We start from the raw sequence: 19,248 nt of genomic DNA, 5'->3' as shown, positions 1-19,248 counted from the left end.
TTAAATATTGAATATTTATGTGTTGGGCCTTAACATCTACAGTTAGTTTTAGGTTATGACAATTTAGCGGTTAATGTTTAAAGTGCCATAAAACATGTTGAGATCTGTGCATATCCTAAAAGGGCTAATTAAGTAAAGATAGTTTGCATAACAAATGCTTTTTAAAAATTGCTGGCAAGTATTTTAAAATAATTTTCAAAAATAAGCAAAATTAGTTACATAGCTATGCTGTCTGGAGAAGTCTGATCCACTTCCCCTTATCAGTGTTTAGCATCAGAAACACAGGCATTGTATTTCAACTGAGTTCACAGCAGCTTATTTGCTTATAGGCATGCTCCAGCAGATAAGGAGTGTTAAAGTCTTGTATTCTACTAAAGCATAGGTGGAGAATGATACAGCCATATAAGTAATTGTGTGGGGGGAGTTAGATCTGTACAATTAAGAAACTTAGAAGAAAGGGTTAATGGTGAGGCACTGCAGTATAAATTTGCAGGTAAATTAATTAAAGTACATATTATATTTTGTCTCTATCCCAACTGTTTTATGTCCCTTTAAATGATATGCATAGTCATGTACAATGCATATTGTTTAAAGCCCCAGTACGCCGCTTCTTAAAAGGGGTGCCGATCGAGCAGCGTGTAGGGGATTAAGTCACCCTTTTAGTATGTGGTCAGCAATTTAATGAGGCACCTAGGGATACCCCTTGCTTGGAGGTGCTACCTTCTGGGAGGAATGGAGGACCGTATTTGAAGTATCCCCCATTACTCCCAAAAGGTAGCAACCCCAATCAAGGGGTATCCCTAGGTGCCTCATGACATTGTCGACAACATACTAAAAGGGCGACTCGATCCCCTGCACCCTGCTCGATCGGCACCCCTTTTAAGAAGAGGCGGACCGGGACTCAATTCTGGTGCGGCTCTGAGTTTCAGGAGCCCGGCTAGGCCTGCAAGGTTTTGCCGGTCCTCCGGTAATCAGCCATGAACATTTTTAGCGCATCTCTGAGAAACATTATTTTCACATTAATTATTAGTTTAGCTTTATAGTTATAATGGGGTAGTTTATTATTTAGTATAGTTTATTATAGTGAGTTATTTTTTGTCAGTTGGCAGTATGTGGGAGTTAGCTGGAGTGTTCCAGGGGAGTGTAGGTTAGACATTACGTAAGCGTAGGCGGTATTAAGGATTTAGCTGGGTGTTCCTGGGGTGTGTAGGTTAGGTGTATCATAAGTGTAGGCGGTCAGGAGGAGTTAGCTGAGTGGTGCAAGGGGAGTGTAGCTTATCTCCGATGTAGGTGGTCGGTGGAGGTAGCAATGCGGAGCAGGGGAACTGTAGGTTAGGCGTGATGTAGTTATAGACATTAAGGGGGAGTTTGCGGGGCGTGCTAGTGGGAGAAGTCTGCACTTTGCTTCGGTCCCATTGACACAAGATTAATATGTTCGAAGCAAGCAAAGTGCAGTTTGCGAGGAGGGTAGAGGCCATGTTTGCCTCGCCAGTATATTGCCTGAGCTAGATAGTGTATGTGTAGTAAAACTTAGGTCCCCACGGCAATATTTGAAGTGTGCCTACGCAAAAACTATTTTTAGTTTCAGCGAGCACACTGTCTGCACAATGTAGGCCCCATTAAATAGCCTCCCCCCCTCCACCACAGCAAAATACAGACGAGCGGCAATCTGGGTGGTGTTGTCACGCTCTAATTGACTATTGTACATTGCCACTCGCCGGCATTGCTCAGACACAACCCTTTTCTTAGAATATCTCGACAGGCCGTTGGACTACGAGGCCGATGAGGCCAGCGAAACAGTTTCCCGACTGTCTGTCGATGTTTTGAATATCAGACCATAGTGTTTAACTTTTATAGAAGCATTGTGAAACATCCAGGTGGTCTTGGGCGAACTGCTTTATGGACATATTTTGCTGTCACTACTGGCTTATTTCTTACCACCTCTTTCAGGATTCACGTTGTGTTTTTGAGAGTGATCTTTGCAGGACACCCACTCTTAGAGAGATTAGCAAGTCCTGAAATTTTGTTTGGGTTGATGAACACTCAGGTCTTTAGCAATGATTTTGTAACCTCTTTCAGCTTTGTGCATGTCTAAAATGCATCTAACCAATATTTTTTTAGAAGAACAGATTTGTCAGAAACAAGGCTTTGTGTGCCTTTTTAAAAGGGCATGGGACCTGTGCAACTCACACTTACAATCTCATCTCCTTAATTGAAACACCTGACTCCAAACAGCTTTTGGAAAAGTCATTAGCACAGAGGTTCACTTACTTTTTCAAGCCCACACTGTAAACAATTACATAATATCATCCATAAAAAATTAAAAACATGTTTGTTATTGTTAGTTTAGTAAGATTATATTTGCATATGAGTAATACAATACAAAAATCAAGGTAATTCCAAAGGATTTACAAACTTTTCCTTGCAACTGGAGAATGGGTTACCCACAAGACACTGTGGACAGTCTTACCTGGCTTCCATTAAGGCCGATCCACGGCTCTTGTCCGTACGTGAACATTTCCCAAAGTGTCACTCCAAACATCCACGTGTCACTGGCGTGTGAAAAGGTGCGAGTCTTTAAGCTCTCTGGAGCACACCTGGCATTAAAGGAACAAAAAGTAATAATGAGACCCGTATAGATAAAAAAAAAAAAAGCTCGATTTTTACTAAATAAATCAGTTTCTTCACATTCAGAATCACAGCACCTAACTGCATGCAGTCTTAACACATGCTTAAGGAGACATTAACATTTTAATTCATTGAAGCATGTTATTTTTGCAATAATATACTTTGCTATTTACTTAAATCCTGCGTAGCTAAAGTCCTTCTCAGGAGCCACAACACACTGTAGCTCCTGAGCAAGGCACAGCAAGTAAGCCAACTAGAGGTTCAATTTATTTATAGTCAATCATTGCTTGGGAGCTGCAATGTGTAAATAATGGACACTAATCCAAAAATCGCATGTTCCCATTACAATGTCCCTTTAAACAGTTACACACACACACACAAAGAGAGAATAAAATGATTCAGAAGTATTCACACCTTCCTTTTCAAGCACTGTAAAATACATGCTTGATTTTTTTGGCTCATAAGGTGTTTAGCAATTACGGATCTGAGCTGCTGAGTACCATTTTATCTAAGATTGCACCATCAAATATGGAATATTTCATTCAAACAAGTAAGCAATAATAAAACTGTTGTTTTGAAGCAGATCATGCAGTACTTTCTCCAAGATCCAATAAGAACTCACCAAGCAAAAGGAACCTTGCGGTGCTCTTGCATGACGTAATGATCATCATTCTTGGGCAGGGCTCTCATCAGGCCAAAGTCCCCAATTTTCACTAAGTCATTAGAGGAAAGAAGAATGTTTCTGGCTGCTAAGTCTCGATGGATGAAGCGCTTGGATTCCAGGTAGGCCATGCCATTAGCAATCTGGATGGCATAATGGCAAAGCGTGGAGATCAAAAAGTGACCTAGATTTTTCCGCAGGCGGTCAAGGAGAGAACCCAATGGAGCTAATTCTGTGACCTTAAAAGCAGAAAACAACTTATCATCAGGGTAACATTTCACCTTCAGAAATGCTTATTTTACTTTACAGAATCAAAATCTCTTTACAGAAAACAATCTTATTTATCTTATTTGCATAATTGGAAACTATTGGCTAGATTACGAGTTTTGCGTTAGGCTAAAAAAGCAGCGTTAAGAGGTCCTAACGCTGCTTTTTAACGCCCGCTGGTATTACGAGTCTTGAAGGTACAGGCTCACCACTCACTTTTTTGGCCAGACTTGGAAATACCGCAAAACCACTTAAGTAAATTGCGTATCCTCTTTTGTCAATGGGACTTGCATAGCGCCGGTATTACGAGTCTGCCAAAAAGTGAGCGGTACACCCTCTCCTGTCAAGACTGGTACCGCATTCTAAAGTCAGTAGTTAAGAGTTTTACACTACAACGCTGTAGCATAAAACTCTTAACTAAAGTGCTAAAAAGTACACTAACACCCATAAACTACCTATTAACCCCTAAACCGCCGCACTCCCGCCTCGCAAACATTAGTTAAATATTATTAACCCCTAATCTACCGCCCCCATACTAAAGTTATTTACCCCTAAATCTAAGTCTAACCCTAACCCCCCCTAACTTAAATATAATTAAAAGAAATCTAAATAAAAATTACTATCATTAACTAAATTATTCCTATTTAAAACTAAATACTTACCTATAAAATAAACCCTAAGCTATCTACAATATAACTAATAGTTACATTGTATCTATCTTAGGGTTTATTTTTATTTTACAGTCAAGTTTGTATTTATTTTAAACTAGGTAGAATAGTTATTAAATAGTTATTAACTATTTAATAACTACCTAGCTAAAATAAATACAAATTGACCTGTATAATAAAACCTAACCTAAGTTACACTAACACCGAACACTACACTATAATTAAATTAATTCCCTAAATTAAATACAAATAAATACAATTATATAAAATTAGCTAAAGTACAAAAAAAACCCCCACTAAATTACAGAAAATAATAAACAAATTACAAGATTTTTAAACTAATTACACCTAATCTAATCTCACTAACAAAATAAAAAAGCCCCCCCAAAATAAAAAAAGCCCTACCCTACACTAAATTTCAAATAGCCTTAAAAGGGCCATTTGCGGGGCATTGCCCCAAAGTAATCAGCTCTTTTACCTGTAAAAAAATTACAAATCCCCCCCAACATTAAAACCCACACAACCAACCCTACTCTAAAAACCACCCAATACCCCCTTAAAAAAAACCTGACACTAACCCCTTGAAGATCACCTTACCGGGAGAAGTCTTCATCCAACCGGGCCGAAGTCCTCAATGAAGCAGGGAGAAGTCTTCATCCAAGCCGGGTGAAGTTGTCCTCCAGACGGGCAGAAGTCTTCATCCAGACAGCATCTTCTATCTTCAAGACATCCGATGCGGAGCATCCTCTTCATCCGACGGCTAACACTGAATGAAGGTTCATTTAAATTACGTCATTCAAGATGGCGTCCCTTAAATTCCGATAGAATTCTATCAGCCAAACGGAATTAAGGTAGAAAAAATCCTATTGGCTGATGCAATCAGCCAATAGGATTGAGCTGACATTCTATTGGCTGATTGGAACAGCCAATAGAATGCCAGCTCAATACTATTGGCTGATTGGATCAGCCAATAGGATTGAACTTCAATCCTATTGGCTGATTGCTTCAGCCAATAGGATTTTTTCTACCTTAATTCCGATTGGCTGTTAGAATTCTATCAGCCAATCGGATGACGTCATTTAAAGGAACCTTCATTCAGTGTTAGCCGTCAGATGAAGAGGATGCTCCGCGTCAGATGTCTTGAAGATGGACCCGCTCCGCGCCGGATGGTTGAAGATAGAATATGCCGTCTGGATGAAGACTTCTGCCCGTCTGGAGGACCACTTTGCCCGGCTTGGATGAAGACTTCTCCCGGCTTCGTTGAGGACTTCGGCCCGGTTGGATGAAGACTTCTCCCGGTAAGGTGATCTTCAAGGGGTTAGTGGTAGGTTTTTTTATGGGGGTATTGGGGGGTTTTAGAGAAGGGTTGGTTGTGTGGGTGGTGGGTTTAAATGTTGGGGGGGGATTTGTAATTTTTTTACAGGTAAAAGAGCTGATTACTTTGGGGCAATGCCCCGCAAAAGGCCCTTTTAAGGGCTATTTGTAATTTAGGGTAGGGCTTTTTTTATTTTTGGGGGGCTTTTTTATTTTGTTAGGGGGATTAGATTAGGTGTAATTAGTTTAAAAATCTTGTAATTTGTTTATTATTTTCTGTAATTTAGTGTTTGTTTGTTTTTTTTGTACTTTAGCTAATTTTATTTAATTGTATTTCATTTAGGGAATTAATTTAATTATAGTGTAGTGTTAGGTGTAATTGTAACTTAGGTTCGGTTTTATTTTACAGGTACTTTTGTATTTATTTTAGCTAGGTAGCTATTAAATAGTTAATAACTATTTAGTAACTATTCTACCTAGTTAAAATAAATATAAACTTGTCTGTAAAATAAAATAAATCCTAAGCTAGATACAATGTAACTATTAGTTATACTGTAGCTAGCTTAGGGTTTATTTTACAGGTAAACATTTAGTTTTAAATAGGAATAATTTAGTTAATGATAGGAATATTTATTCCAATTTCTTTTAATTATATTTAAGTTAGGGGGTGTTAGGTTTAGGGGTTAATAACTTTAATATAGGGGTGGCGACGTTGGGGGCGGCAGATTGGAGGTTAATAAATGTAGGTAGGTGGCGGCGATTTTAGGGCCGGCAGATTAGGGGTTAATAATATTTAACTAATGTTTGCGAGGCGGGAGTGCTGCGGTTTAGGTGTTAATATGTTTATTATAGTGGTGGCGACGTTAGGGGCGGCAGATTAGGGGTTAATAAGTGTAGGTAGGTGGCGGCGACATTGGGGGCGGCAGAGTAGGGGTTAATAAATATAATGTAGGGTTCGGCGATGTTGGGGGCAGCAGATTAGGGGTTTATAAGTATAATGTAGGTGGCGGCGGAGTCCGGAGCGGCAGATTAGGGGTTAATAAATATAATATAGGTGTCGACGATGTCGGGGGCGGCATATTAGGGGTTAATAAGTGTAAGATTAGGGGTGTTTAGACTAGGGGTTCATGTTAGGGTGTTAGGTGTAAACATAAATTTTATTTCCCCATAGGAATCAATGGGGCTGCGTTAAGGAGTTTTACGCTGATTTTTTGCAGGTGTTAGACTTTTTTCAGCCGGCTCTCCCCGTTGATTCCTATGGGGAAATTGTGTACAAGCACGTTACAACAGCTCACCGCTGACTTAAGCAGCGCTGGTATTGGAGTGCGGTAATGAGCAAAATTTTGCTCAATGCTCACTTCTTGTCTTTCAACGACGGGTTTGTAAAAACCCGTAATACCAGCGCTGTATGTAAGTGAGCAGTGAGGGAAAACTGCTTGTTAGCACCGCATAGCCTCTAACGCAAAACTCGTAATTATTTTTATTGATTGATCGCTCCTTGTTTACATTATTTATATTTAAGAATATTTAATATTTGTTGTTTGACCAATATTTTTAAATAATATTTGCTGATGGGTCCTCCAATGAAACAACTAAATTCTAAGGCCTACTTTTTATTGCTGGAGTAAACTGTGTAAACTGGTGGTAATATGGTAGAGATACTTGTTACCACCAGTTTACAACAGCAATGGAAACTAAGGCCAAAGTGGTTCATGTGAAAATTTTGGCCACTCATGCCATATTTATTCAGTTTCAACAAAACAATATTCAGAACAATGAAAATATCTGTTTTTACAATTTATACTGAATACCTATGCTGTTATATCCATTCCTTCAGCGAAAAACAATAGTCATAAATGACAACAGATAACAGATGGGTTACTGAGGAATATAACAAACTACTGCCTCACAGAAAACAATAAATGGAAAGCTCATCCAAGTTCTTTAGATAAGGTGACCCTAATTCCCAATGTAAGATGTCATTGGCTGGAAAGGTTTATGACAAATCCAAAAATGATAAATTATACAGTCAATGTTATATAAATCTCTATATTATATGGCACACTCTGAACCACACTGTACCAGTCTATGGTCCTCTCCCACCTTGTGCCCGCACACCTCTCACCCACTCTCACCATCTTCATAGGGTGTGTGAGCACCACCCCATACAGCCGAATGAGATTGACATGGTCGAGCGAATGCATTGCGTTCACTTCTCGGATAAAATCATCCAGTGCATCAGGCTGCGTCAGCACTTCTGTCTTTAAACATTTCACTGCCACATTGATCTGTATAGAGTATAAGGAAATCAAAGCTTTCTTTTTTAAAATGAATAAATCAAGAATGTTATAACACAACCTTTTTCTCAGCTGTGACTGCCATATTTTCTTAGACTCATACTACAGTTAAAAAAATATTTCTGTGCAACATAAACCTACTTTTTCTTGTCAGGATTATATCTGTGAACCAGCTATGGATTTTATCCCTCTTAGCCTGTGAAAAGCGTGTGTATGAATTGTGCAATGTCTTCAAGTTTCAATTTAAATTAAAATAGTTTACTACATGCCATTGTTACCCTTTCATATGTATAACATATACTGTATGTGTAAACAATGTCAATTCAAATTGTATAGATTGCTGTACAAACAATATAAAGGAAATTAATCTACTATCATAAACAATTATTTATTACTGAAACAAAATGATATCTTCCATGTTAAACATAGTACTGCCCTTTTTCAACATGGAAGATACAACAATGTATCACACTCAAATAAAGCTAAGATCCTAACAAAATTGGCACAACTGGACATTTACAGAAAGATCATTAAAGGGATAGTAAACACCAAAAATGTTATTATTTAAAAAGATAGATAATCCTTTATTTACAATTCCCCAGTTTTGCATAACCAATACTGTTATAGAAACATAAATTATGGTTACCTGATAATTTCATTTTCTTCCGTGGGAAAGAGTCCACAGCCGCATACATTACTTGTGGGAAATAAGAACCTGGCCACCAGGAGGAGGCAAAGACACACCAGCCAAAGGCTCAAATACTCCTCCCACTTCCCCTATCCCCCAGTCATTCTGCCGAAGAACAAGGATCAGTGGAAGAAATATCAAGGTGAAAGGGTGCCAGAAAACTACACACGAAAAAACTAAAACATGCGGGGGGCTGTGAACTCTTTCCCACGGAAGAAAATTAAATTATCAGGTAAGCATAATTTATGTTTTTCTTCCTAATGGGAAAGAGTCCACAGCAGCATTCATTACTTGTGGGAGAATTATACCCAAGCCAAAGAGGACACTGAATGCCAAGAACGGGAGGGTAAGAGGCGGCCCAATCTGAGGGCACCAGGACTGAACCACATCCCATAAATAAAAAAAGACCCGCTTTATCCAAAAGCAGGGAGCAAAAAACAAGAAGAAAAAAAGGCCACAAGGACACAAACGACAGCCCAAGCCAGGGCAAAAACCAACAGGACTCAAAGCGCACTATCACCCAAAAGGCAGATCCCATACACACGCCCCCATAAGGGAACCCTGACCAACCACTCCCCAAAGGATAACGAACCAGAACCCGGTCTTCCAAAAGACAGAACTAACTAGGTCGGGAAACTCCGGAAAACCTCATTAGATACCAGAAAAAGGGCATCATCAGTCAAACGCGACCAAGTTGGAGACCGAAAGAGAACAAGAAGTATCTCGAAAAACAGAAAACCGCACAGATTACTAAGTACCACGCTATAATGCGGCTACAGAGAAAGGGAAAACAACCCCTTAGTCCAGTTCCCCAGCTGGAGGGAACCAAGGAGTTCGCCTTAAACCTAAAACGAGACCGAGGCGCCTCCCTATGAGAACCCCGCAGCTCGGGAGAAAATGAACCAGCAAAAAACAGTTCCTAGACAAAACACCCCTCCATGGAGGGAAAATTCAGAGATACAACCCCCCCAAGAGCTCAGAGAGCACCTCAACAGGGACCCATTGTATCCGAAAAAAACAGAGGCAAAGAAAAGTCAAAAGATGACCATAACCTCAGCTTAGGATCCTGAGATAAACAGGGACGTCCCCCACAACCGCAGAACCCCTGCAAAGAGGACTACCCACACACGGGAAGACCAACTTGTCAACAACAGTGAAAAGTCCAGGGACATAGTCCCAACCCCCCCTTGAACGAGAGGGAGGAAACACCTCCAGCCTCCTCGAAAGAGTGCGACCAGAACACAGGCAGAGTCCCACCATCAGAGGAACACCGAACACAGAAGTCCATTCCCAAGGGCATCTCCAACCCTGAAACCGGGACAAAAGGAACACACCCCCAGAAAAAAAAATCTCCCAAGGGAAGACGGAGGACAAGGGAAATCTTGCCCCCCCTGGACACAAACTGGACACAAGGGTCAAAACTAACCCAGAATGAGCCAGCCCTTAAAGGAGCAGAGACTACCTGAGGTAGCATCTCATGGCTCCACAGCAGAAATCGGAGGGGAAGACCTGAAGACAAAGTGACCCTACTAAGGCACTACACAGGATGCTGATGCAAGGCTAGAGCACCAGAACAACCGACCCCCAAAGGAAGTCTAGAACACATTCCCATACAGAAAAACAAAGGCTCCGAGCAGCCATAAGGAGGAGACAGACACAACCCGAACTCTAGCGGGGAAAAAACGGGACAAGCATAGACAGAACTATACCCACACCACCCGGAACCGCAGCCCAATCCCAGATCTACAAAGAGACCTGAAGAAAAGGACCCCGACCAAAATTCCGGTCAGACACTCCTCACGCGAGGAAGCACCCCGAAAAAACAACGGGAAATCTAGCAAAACCTAAGAGAGGTCCGCGGAAAAAAAAACACGTAACCGATCTCAAAGCAATAGAACTCACGACACAGAGCAAAACTCCAACATCCAGAAACTAGGATCCCACATCGGCGCCCGACCCTAAGAGGGTGGAGAAAATTCTGGAAAAACCCAGAACCAAAACCGAAGCGAATAAGGCGACTCCAATAAAACCGGGTTCCAGCTAGAAGAAGCCTCCAGCAGCGAAAAAGGCGAACCAGGCCCCACGTGGCAAGTCACAGGCAAGCCACCTCAAGCACCGCTGCCGGAGCACAGAGAATGCAGGCATGAACCCGCAAAGTCTTGCATACCGACAAGCGCTCCACCGCTGATCCACAAAGAGGATCCATTAAAAGCAGAACGAAACGAGGTCCAGAGACCCAGAGGATAGCATGAAGACCAAGGCCCAAAAACTGCCCTAGCGGAGAAGGCCACACCCCCACTGAAGGAGAACCAAATCAACACGGCGCAAGCCAACAACCCAGCCCCGGGAGAGAGTGGTATTCCCCATCTCTCCCGGTATGCGGATCCGAAGGCCCGGATGTAGATGTATAGAGTAAATAAAACTAAACACACAAGGTCCCGCCGGACCCGCTAGGCGCTACAGGCGTCAATAACAACACAACAAAGTGCACACAAATTCCAGACCCAACAATCCGCGAACATCTTCCAAGGAAGTAACAGAAAACAAGGACATCCCAGAAATTCCAGGAGGAACAATCAAAATAAAAAAGTATCCTAACCGGATGAAAGAAAAGAAGGCAGTCCAAAGGCATCTGCCAAAAAAACTCTGGGAAAGGACACGAGCAGCCGACAGGAGACGATCAACATCCCCAATAGTCTAGCTCGAAGCACCATTCGATGACACAGTTCCCGACTGATAAAGGAGAGGATCCCCCAATAAGTCGTAAAGACGACGGAGTAGAACGCGCAGCCACGCAATCCGATAATGAAAGGTGCAATATGGAGGAATTTTCACCCCCGGAGGTAACTGAAAAGACTCACCCGAAGTCTGGACACCCGGGATAATCGGGCAAGAACACACCTCCGGATCCTACAGGCGAACCAGCGCCATCAAGATATTAAAGCGGAAATGACCCGCCATCTCCAGGAGAAACAAACCACCCTGTGTGGAGAGAAAATTAACATTAGGGTTACCCGCAAATGTAGAGGAAGGGTGCTGTTGGGAATCCGCCGTCTGAGGAACAGAGCCCCCAGAGGCTGATGGCTCAATAGGCCCCTGGCTCCCCGAGTCCGAGGAACCAGGCGCTCTAAGGCACAAGAGACAGGACTGATAAACCTGCGTCAGTGGGGCCGAAGCGCCTTCCTCACAAGTGGAAGAATCGGAATCAGAAACAACGACAGTCTCAGCTTCAGAATCCTCCATGGTTAAAACCATAGAGAGAATTAGGACAATATAAAAAACGAACGGCACCTGACACCCACAATGGCTGGGGCACTCACCACCTCCTATGACCAGATCCAAACGAAGCAGAAAATCTTCGTCGCCACACGGACAGGAATGCGGAAGCGAACAAACCCAGCGTAACACCGCCCGGTCATAAGGTGAACCGTGAAGTCCAAAAAAGCGCACCAGAAAAAGGCGGCAACTAGGCCCCACTAAATCCTACAAGCATTTCTCCCGTCTCAGCCTCAGAGCCAATACCCAATACACAAAGCAGAAAAATCACATAAGAAACATGATTAAAGAACCCCACCCTGTTCACAAATCCCCCCTAAGGAAGGAATTATCACATGATTCCCAGATCCGAACAGAGGAGTCTCACTGAGACCCATACCTAACTGTCACATAACAACATAGCATTCATAGTGATAAAATGAAACAATCTTACCGGAATCTACCCGTGGAACAGGAACACGGCCCTTCAAGTGTGGCAGATAGTAGCGTCGCCTCCGTCATGGACTTGAGAGAAGACAGCAGGTAGTGAAGCGAAGCGTCAGCAACGCCAAGTGCTAGAGGAGCTGTTAATATGAGTCGGGATGGTGTCGCAGAGAGAACTCCCACTGCATCTCCGGACACTAACATTCGCCCAGGCACTCACTGAGAGACTAACAGCATTACATAAAACTCCCGTCCCATTGCAAAGAGTACTACCCTCCATGAGAGACACACTAAGTAAAAATTAATAAAAGTATTTTCTTTAAAAAATAAAACTTCTGACACTTCTCTGCCAACCTCCTGGGACGAAAGGCAAAGAATGACTGGAGGATAGTGGAAGTGGGAGGAATATTTGAGCCTTTGGCTGGTGTGTCTTTGCCTCCTCCTGGTGACCAAGTTCTTATTTCCCACAAGTAATGAATGCGGCTGTGGACTCTTTCCCATTAGGAAGAAAAATATACTTTTTACTTCTGTAATTACCTTATATCTAAGCTTCTGCAGATGGCCTCCTTATCTCAGATAATTTGACAGACTTGCATTTCAGGCAATTAGTGCTGACTCCTAGGTATCTCCACGTGCATGAGTACAATGTTATTTATATGAAATACATGAACTAACGCCCTCTAGCTGTGAAAAACTGTCAAATGCATTCAGATAAGAGGCGGCCTTCAAGGGCTTAGAAATTAGCATATAAGCCTACATAGGTTTAGCTTTCAACTAAGAACACCAAGAGAACAATGCAAATTTGATAAAAGTAAATTGGAAAGTTGTTTAAAATTACATGCCCTATCTGAATCATGAAAGTTTAATTTGGACTTTACTCTCCCTTTTGTTTGTTCTCTTGGAATTCTTTCTTGAAAGCTAAACCTAGTTAGTCTCATATACTAATTTCTAAGCCTTTGAAGGCCACCTCTTATCTCAAGGAATTTTGACAGTTTCTCACAGCTAGAGGACGTTAATTCATGTGTGCCATATAGATAACATTGTGCTCATGCATGTGGAGATACCTAGAAGTCAGCAATGACTGGCTAAAATGCATGTCTTTAAAAAAAAAGTATATTAATGTAACAGTGTTGGTTTTGCAAAACTGGGGAATGGGTAATAAAGGGATTATCTATCTTTTTAAACAATAACAATTCTGAAGTATACTGTCCCTTAAAGTCCAACTTTTAGTGCAGACTTTGATTTTGCTACTTACCACGCTGCCGATGGAAGTGTTCCACTCCCCTCTTCTTACAACTCCAAAAGAGCCATCCCCCAGCTTCTCCAACAGGGATAAGTCCTTCTCACTTATAAGGCAGGTCAGGGCTTGCTGGCCTTCAGGGGGGGGTGGGCTGGGGGGCTTGCGAAAAGTACTCTGAGGTTGAGGGGTGAATTCTGAGTCTAAGCGCTTTCCACTGAATACCTGAAGATGAAAACAAATTTGAGAAAAAATATGATTCATGGGGAAATATTTTTTAACTTTTTAACAAAATAGCATATTTTATAGTGTATTTTATAGTGTATTCATATTTTATTAAAGGGGCCTTGTGTGAAGTATTGCATATGCACACTTTCTGATGCATCAGCTCCTATTATACAAGTACACAATGTATATGGTATAGGATTAGTGATTGAACTGATGGCTGTCACATGATACAGGTAAATGTCAGAAAACAATCTACTACTGATTTAAAACTATGAGTAATTATCCTTGTATTGTCTTATTATTTATTTGTTAATTATACACTATCCCTTTGTTAATAATTTGCAAAATTACTTGAAAACTCTGTAAAGTATATTCATCCTCTCTCTCTTAATTGTGGCCAATTAAGGCTATCTATAAAGGAGTTTATCCACTGCTCTAATGAATTCCAGTTTAGTTTTTAGCTAGTTTAGACAATATGGAGAATATTGAACCAAGGTTCCAGAATTAGTTTTTCTGCCCATATGGGGCTTGGGACAAACACAAATTACACAAAACAAGGTATTTTACAGGAACAACAAAAAAATTAATCTATGATGTAAAATAGTTTTTACTATCCCTAATTAAACATGTTATAGTAAAATATCAAGTATTACAAGTTGAAATTAAACATGATCGCTTGAGCGCAATTGAATTAAGCTCACTTTGGGATAGCGGGCAAATATAGCACTAAAATGTTATATGGGCTCAAAGATATGAGGTCTCAGGTGTTATAAAAAAGGAAGGCAAATGGCTTTAAAGGGACATGAAACCCACATCTTTTCTTTTGTGATTCAGATAGAGCATACAGTTTTAAACAATTTTCCAATTTACTTATTTTATCTAATTTGCTTTATTCCATTGATATTCTTTGTAGAAAAGTATACCTAGATAGGCTCAGGAACTGGAAGCTAGCTGCTGATTGGTGGATGCATATATATGCCTCTTGTAATTGGCTTACCATTGTGTTTAGCTAGCTCCCAGTAGTGCATTGCTGCTCCTTCAAGAAAGGACACCAAGAAAATGAGGTAAAATTGATAATAGAAATAAATTGGAAAGTTGTTTACAAATGCATGCTCTATCTGAATCATGAAATAAATATTTTGGGTTTTATGTCCCTTTAACATAGAGATACATATACATACATATCTAAATATATCTAGATATATATTTTACAAAAAAAAAACATCAGACATATATATAAATATGTATTTAAGAATAAATAGAACATATTCTTCTATGTGAAGAACATTGGAATGTAAAATATTAATATTTCATGTTGGTTTAGAGGACTTGAGAAAACGCAATCGGGTTTGTGGGTGAGTAAGTATATTTTTTTCTACTTTTTGTGCTTTATTGAAGTCTATGGGGGAAAATATTAACGTGGCTGCAAAAGTCTAAGTCTGGGTTTTTACTTTCAACTTGTAAAACGTGTGCAACCAGCCTCCATCTAGCAGAGTTAACACACGAGCGGGAGCGATAAATAGCACTCCACTCGTAATCTAGCACTTAATAGTGAAATGTTACATTAAACATCTCCTTCCTTAGACAAACCAAATAATATTGTGAAGCCAAAATAAAAAGGTACAATAGATGCCAAAAAACAAAACACATACTATGGTGATGAGAAAATCAAACAACTAAAAGGAATTATACCAGTTTACTGTAAAGTATAAAATACATTGATAAACTATTATTTCAGCACCTGGGTAGCACTTGCTGATTGGTGGCTACATTTAGCCACCAATCAGCAAGTGCTACCCAGGTTCTGAACCAAAAATGGGCCGGCTCCTATACTTATATTTCTGCTTTTTCAAATAAAGATACCAGGAGAACAAAGAAAAATTTATAATAGAAGTAAAATTAGAAGGTTGCTTAAAATTGCATGTTCTATCTGAATCATGAAAGAAAAAAAATATGGGATTTGTGTCCCTATAATAAATCACCACAACCAGTAACACATGTATCAGCATTATTTTATAGTTCAATAAATAAAAACCCTGGAGTCATTTTGAAGCTACTCACATAGTATAATATAATTAATAACTGTGGCTACATCAGATCAGCTAAATCATGTCCCTTTAAGTATGGGTGTACACAAGTCAGCTAATGACAAGAGGCGTATTTCTGTAGCCACCCATTACAAGCTAGGTCCCAGTAGTGCATGGCTGCAAAAGGTTCTAAACACATGAAGCCATCTTTAGAGCAGCCATATACTACGGAGTCTAAGCTCACTTGTTACTGGCTCATCAGGGGTTACACACAGTTATATCCAAGCAACAGTACAAAAATAACATACGCACATTAGATCTTTTTCATTTGCTTTTCAATGTCCCTTGAAAATTGAAATAAAAAATATACTACTACCTCAAGTAGAAAGTGTTTCGAACTACTACATTTCTTTGCCTCATGCACTTTTATACGCTGCACCTCTGTTAATAACATAAATTATGCTTACCTGATAATTTAATTTCCATTGTGGGGAGGAGAGTCCACTGCTTCATTCATCACTTGTGTGAAATAAGAACCTGGCCACCAGGAGGAGGCAAAGACACCCCAGACAAAGGCTTAAATACCTCCCCCACTCCCCTCATCCCCCAGTCATTCTGCCAAGGGAACAAGGAACAGTAGGAGAAATATCAGGGTATAAATAGTGCCAGAAAAACAAAAAATAAATTTGGGTCCGCCCACCGGAGAACGGGCGGGTGCAGTGGACTCTCCTCCCCACGATGGAAATGAAATTATCAGGTAAGCATAATTTATGTTTTCCATCTAAAGGGGAGGAGAGTCCACTGCTTCATTCATCACTTGTGGGAACTAATACCCAAGCTCTAGATTAGGGGTCGCCAACCTTTCGGACCTCAGGGACCACTAAACTCACAATATTGAATCCCGTGGACCACTAACATGATTTTTTTTAAAAAAAGGTACAAACCTCTATGATGTATGTGTGTGTGTATACATATATGTATATATATATATACACACACAGTATATATATTTTCTCTCTCTCTCTCTATATATGTAGAGCAAGAAAAAATCACCAGCGCTCTAGAAGGAACACTGGTATAGGTAACCCAGCACCTACGGTGCAATAAGTGTAGTAAATTACAAGTATTGGTAGTGGTGTTGGTAGTTGCCACAGCTACAATAAAATGATAGTGTGTATGGGAGTGCAGCAAGAAGTGATGATAATAAGTGTACCCCTGACACTGTAATGAATGGTAATGAAAGAGAAAAATCAAAGTACTTCTGCGCAGCTACAAACAATTAGTATACAAGTAGAATCCAATATAATAGAGGAATCAGTTATTGTCAGTTGAGATGAGTCTTTATGGACAAAATATATATATGAATGGTATATATTTTGAATTAATATGCAGTAAATCCCAGGCAAAAAGAAGTGTATAGTTGTCTTCTTACCGGAAGGTACCTCAATCATATGAGGTAATGTGTAGTCATATGATATAGGTGGTGGTCTGTGGTCCGCCGCTGTCTGTGTTTGTTCTTTCCGTGCAGCCTTGTGTATGGTAGTCCTGGTTAAGGAGCTTCCTGAGTCTGGTGCTTCGATAGATCTTGGCGATATGGTAGAAGTCTTGTCCCGGGGTCTTTCCCAGTTGTCTCAATGCGATATCCAGCTAAGGCCTTAGCGTCTATAACAGTCCGGCGTCTGTAACAGTCCGGCGTCGTCTGCTGGGAGAGAATGTCGGAAGTGAATGACGTCACTAAACTCAGCGTTCGGTGTGTCTCTTTCTGAAAACGAAGCACTGCTGTATCAATCAGGTGGGAGAAAAGTCGATCCGGCCTCTCCTTTGATGGTTGAAGACTGTTAAACAGGAAATAAGGAGAATGGGTGTGCACTTCTCTCTCTATATATATATATATAACATAATTTATGTAAGAACTTACCTGATAAATTCATTTCTTTCATATTAGCAAGAGTCCATGAGCTAGTGACGTATGGGATATACATTCCTACCAGGAGGGGCAAAGTTTCCCAAACCTTAAAATGCCTATAAATACACCCCTCACCACACCCACAATTCAGTTTAACGAATAGCCAAGAAGTGGGGTGATAAGAAAAAAGTGCGAAAGCATATAAAATAAGGAATTGGAATAATTGTGCTTTATACAAAAAAATCATAACCACCACAAAAAAGGGCGGGCCTCATGGACTCTTGCTAATATGAAAGAAATGAATTTATCAGGTAAGTTCTTACATAAATTATGTTTTCTTTCATGTAATTAGCAAGAGTCCATGAGCTAGTGACGTATGGGATAATGACTACCCAAGATGTGGATCTTTCCACACAAGAGTCACTAGAGAGGGAGGGATAAAATAAAGACAGCCAATTCCTGCTGAAAATAATCCACACCCAAAATAAAGTTTAATGAAAAACATAAGCAGAAGATTCAAACTGAAACCACTGCCTGAAGTACTTTTCTACCAAAAACTGCTTCAGAAGAAGAAAACACATCAAATGGTAGAATTTAGAAAAACATAATTTATGTAAGAACTTACCTGATAAATTCATTTCTTTCATATTAGCAAGAGTCCATGAGCTAGTGACGTATGGGATATACATTCCTACCAGGAGGGGCAAAGTTTCCCAAACCTCAAAATGCCTATAAATACACCCCTCACCACACCCACAATTCAGTTTAACGAATAGCCAAGAAGTGGGGTGATAAGAAAAAAGTGCGAAAGCATATAAAATAAGGAATTGGAATAATTGTGCTTTATAAAAAAAAAAAAAAAATCATAACCACCCCAAAAAAAGGGCGGGCCTCATGGACTCTTGCTAATATGAAAGAAATGAATTTATCAGGTAAGTTCTTACATAAATTATGTTTTCTTTCATGTAATTAGCAAGAGTCCATGAGCTAGTGACGTATGGGATAATGATTACCCAAGATGTGGATCTTTCCACACAAGAGTCACTAGAGAGGGAGGGATAAAATAAAGACAGCCAATTCCTGCTGAAAATAATCCACACCCAAAATAAAGTTTAACGAAAAACATAAGCAGAAGATTCAAACTGAAACCGCTGCCTGAAGTACTTTTCTACCAAAAACTGCTTCAGAAGAAGAAAATACATCAAAATGGTAGAATTTAGTAAAAGTATGCAAAGAGGACCAAGTTGCTGCTTTGCAAATCTGATCAACCGAAGCTTCATTCCTAAACGCCCAGGAAGTAGAAACTGACCTAGTAGAATGAGCTGTAATTCTCTGAGGCGGAGTTTTACCCGACTCAACATAGGCAAGATGAATTAAAGATTTCAACCAAGATGCCAAAGAAATGGCAGAAGCTTTCTGGCCTTTTCTAGAACCGGAAAAGATAACAAATAGACTAGAAGTCTTTCTGAAAGATTTAGTAGCTTCAACATAATATTTCAAAGCTCTAACAACATCCAAAGAATGCAGCGATTTCTCCTTAGAATTCTTAGGATTAGGACATAATGAAGGAACCACAATTTCTCTACTAATGTTGTTGGAATTCACAACTTTAGGTAAAAATTCAAAAG

The 19,248-nt window shown here is 40.2% G+C and overlaps 1 protein-coding gene across 1 annotated transcript in view; it reads right to left on the bottom strand.

Moving 5' to 3' along the window:
• TNK2 (tyrosine kinase non receptor 2) overlaps positions 1–19,248 on the bottom strand; it is a 555,703-nt gene that overhangs the window by 89,896 nt on the left and 446,559 nt on the right. The window contains exons 6-9 of the mRNA XM_053710269.1: positions 13,478–13,684; positions 7,674–7,826; positions 3,251–3,528; positions 2,471–2,597 (exon numbers count right to left, since the gene is read on the bottom strand). Of these exons, the coding sequence (XP_053566244.1) occupies positions 2,471–2,597; positions 3,251–3,528; positions 7,674–7,826; positions 13,478–13,684 (765 nt within the window). The remainder of the gene's footprint in view (positions 1–2,470; positions 2,598–3,250; positions 3,529–7,673; positions 7,827–13,477; positions 13,685–19,248) is intronic.

Source organism: Bombina bombina, chromosome 4 (assembly GCF_027579735.1).
Source record: "Bombina bombina isolate aBomBom1 chromosome 4, aBomBom1.pri, whole genome shotgun sequence".
In the NCBI taxonomy this organism is placed as follows: domain Eukaryota; kingdom Metazoa; phylum Chordata; class Amphibia; order Anura; family Bombinatoridae; genus Bombina; species Bombina bombina.
The sequence above is the reverse complement of the archived record's forward strand: the minus strand, read 5'-3'. Positions and strand labels throughout refer to the sequence as shown.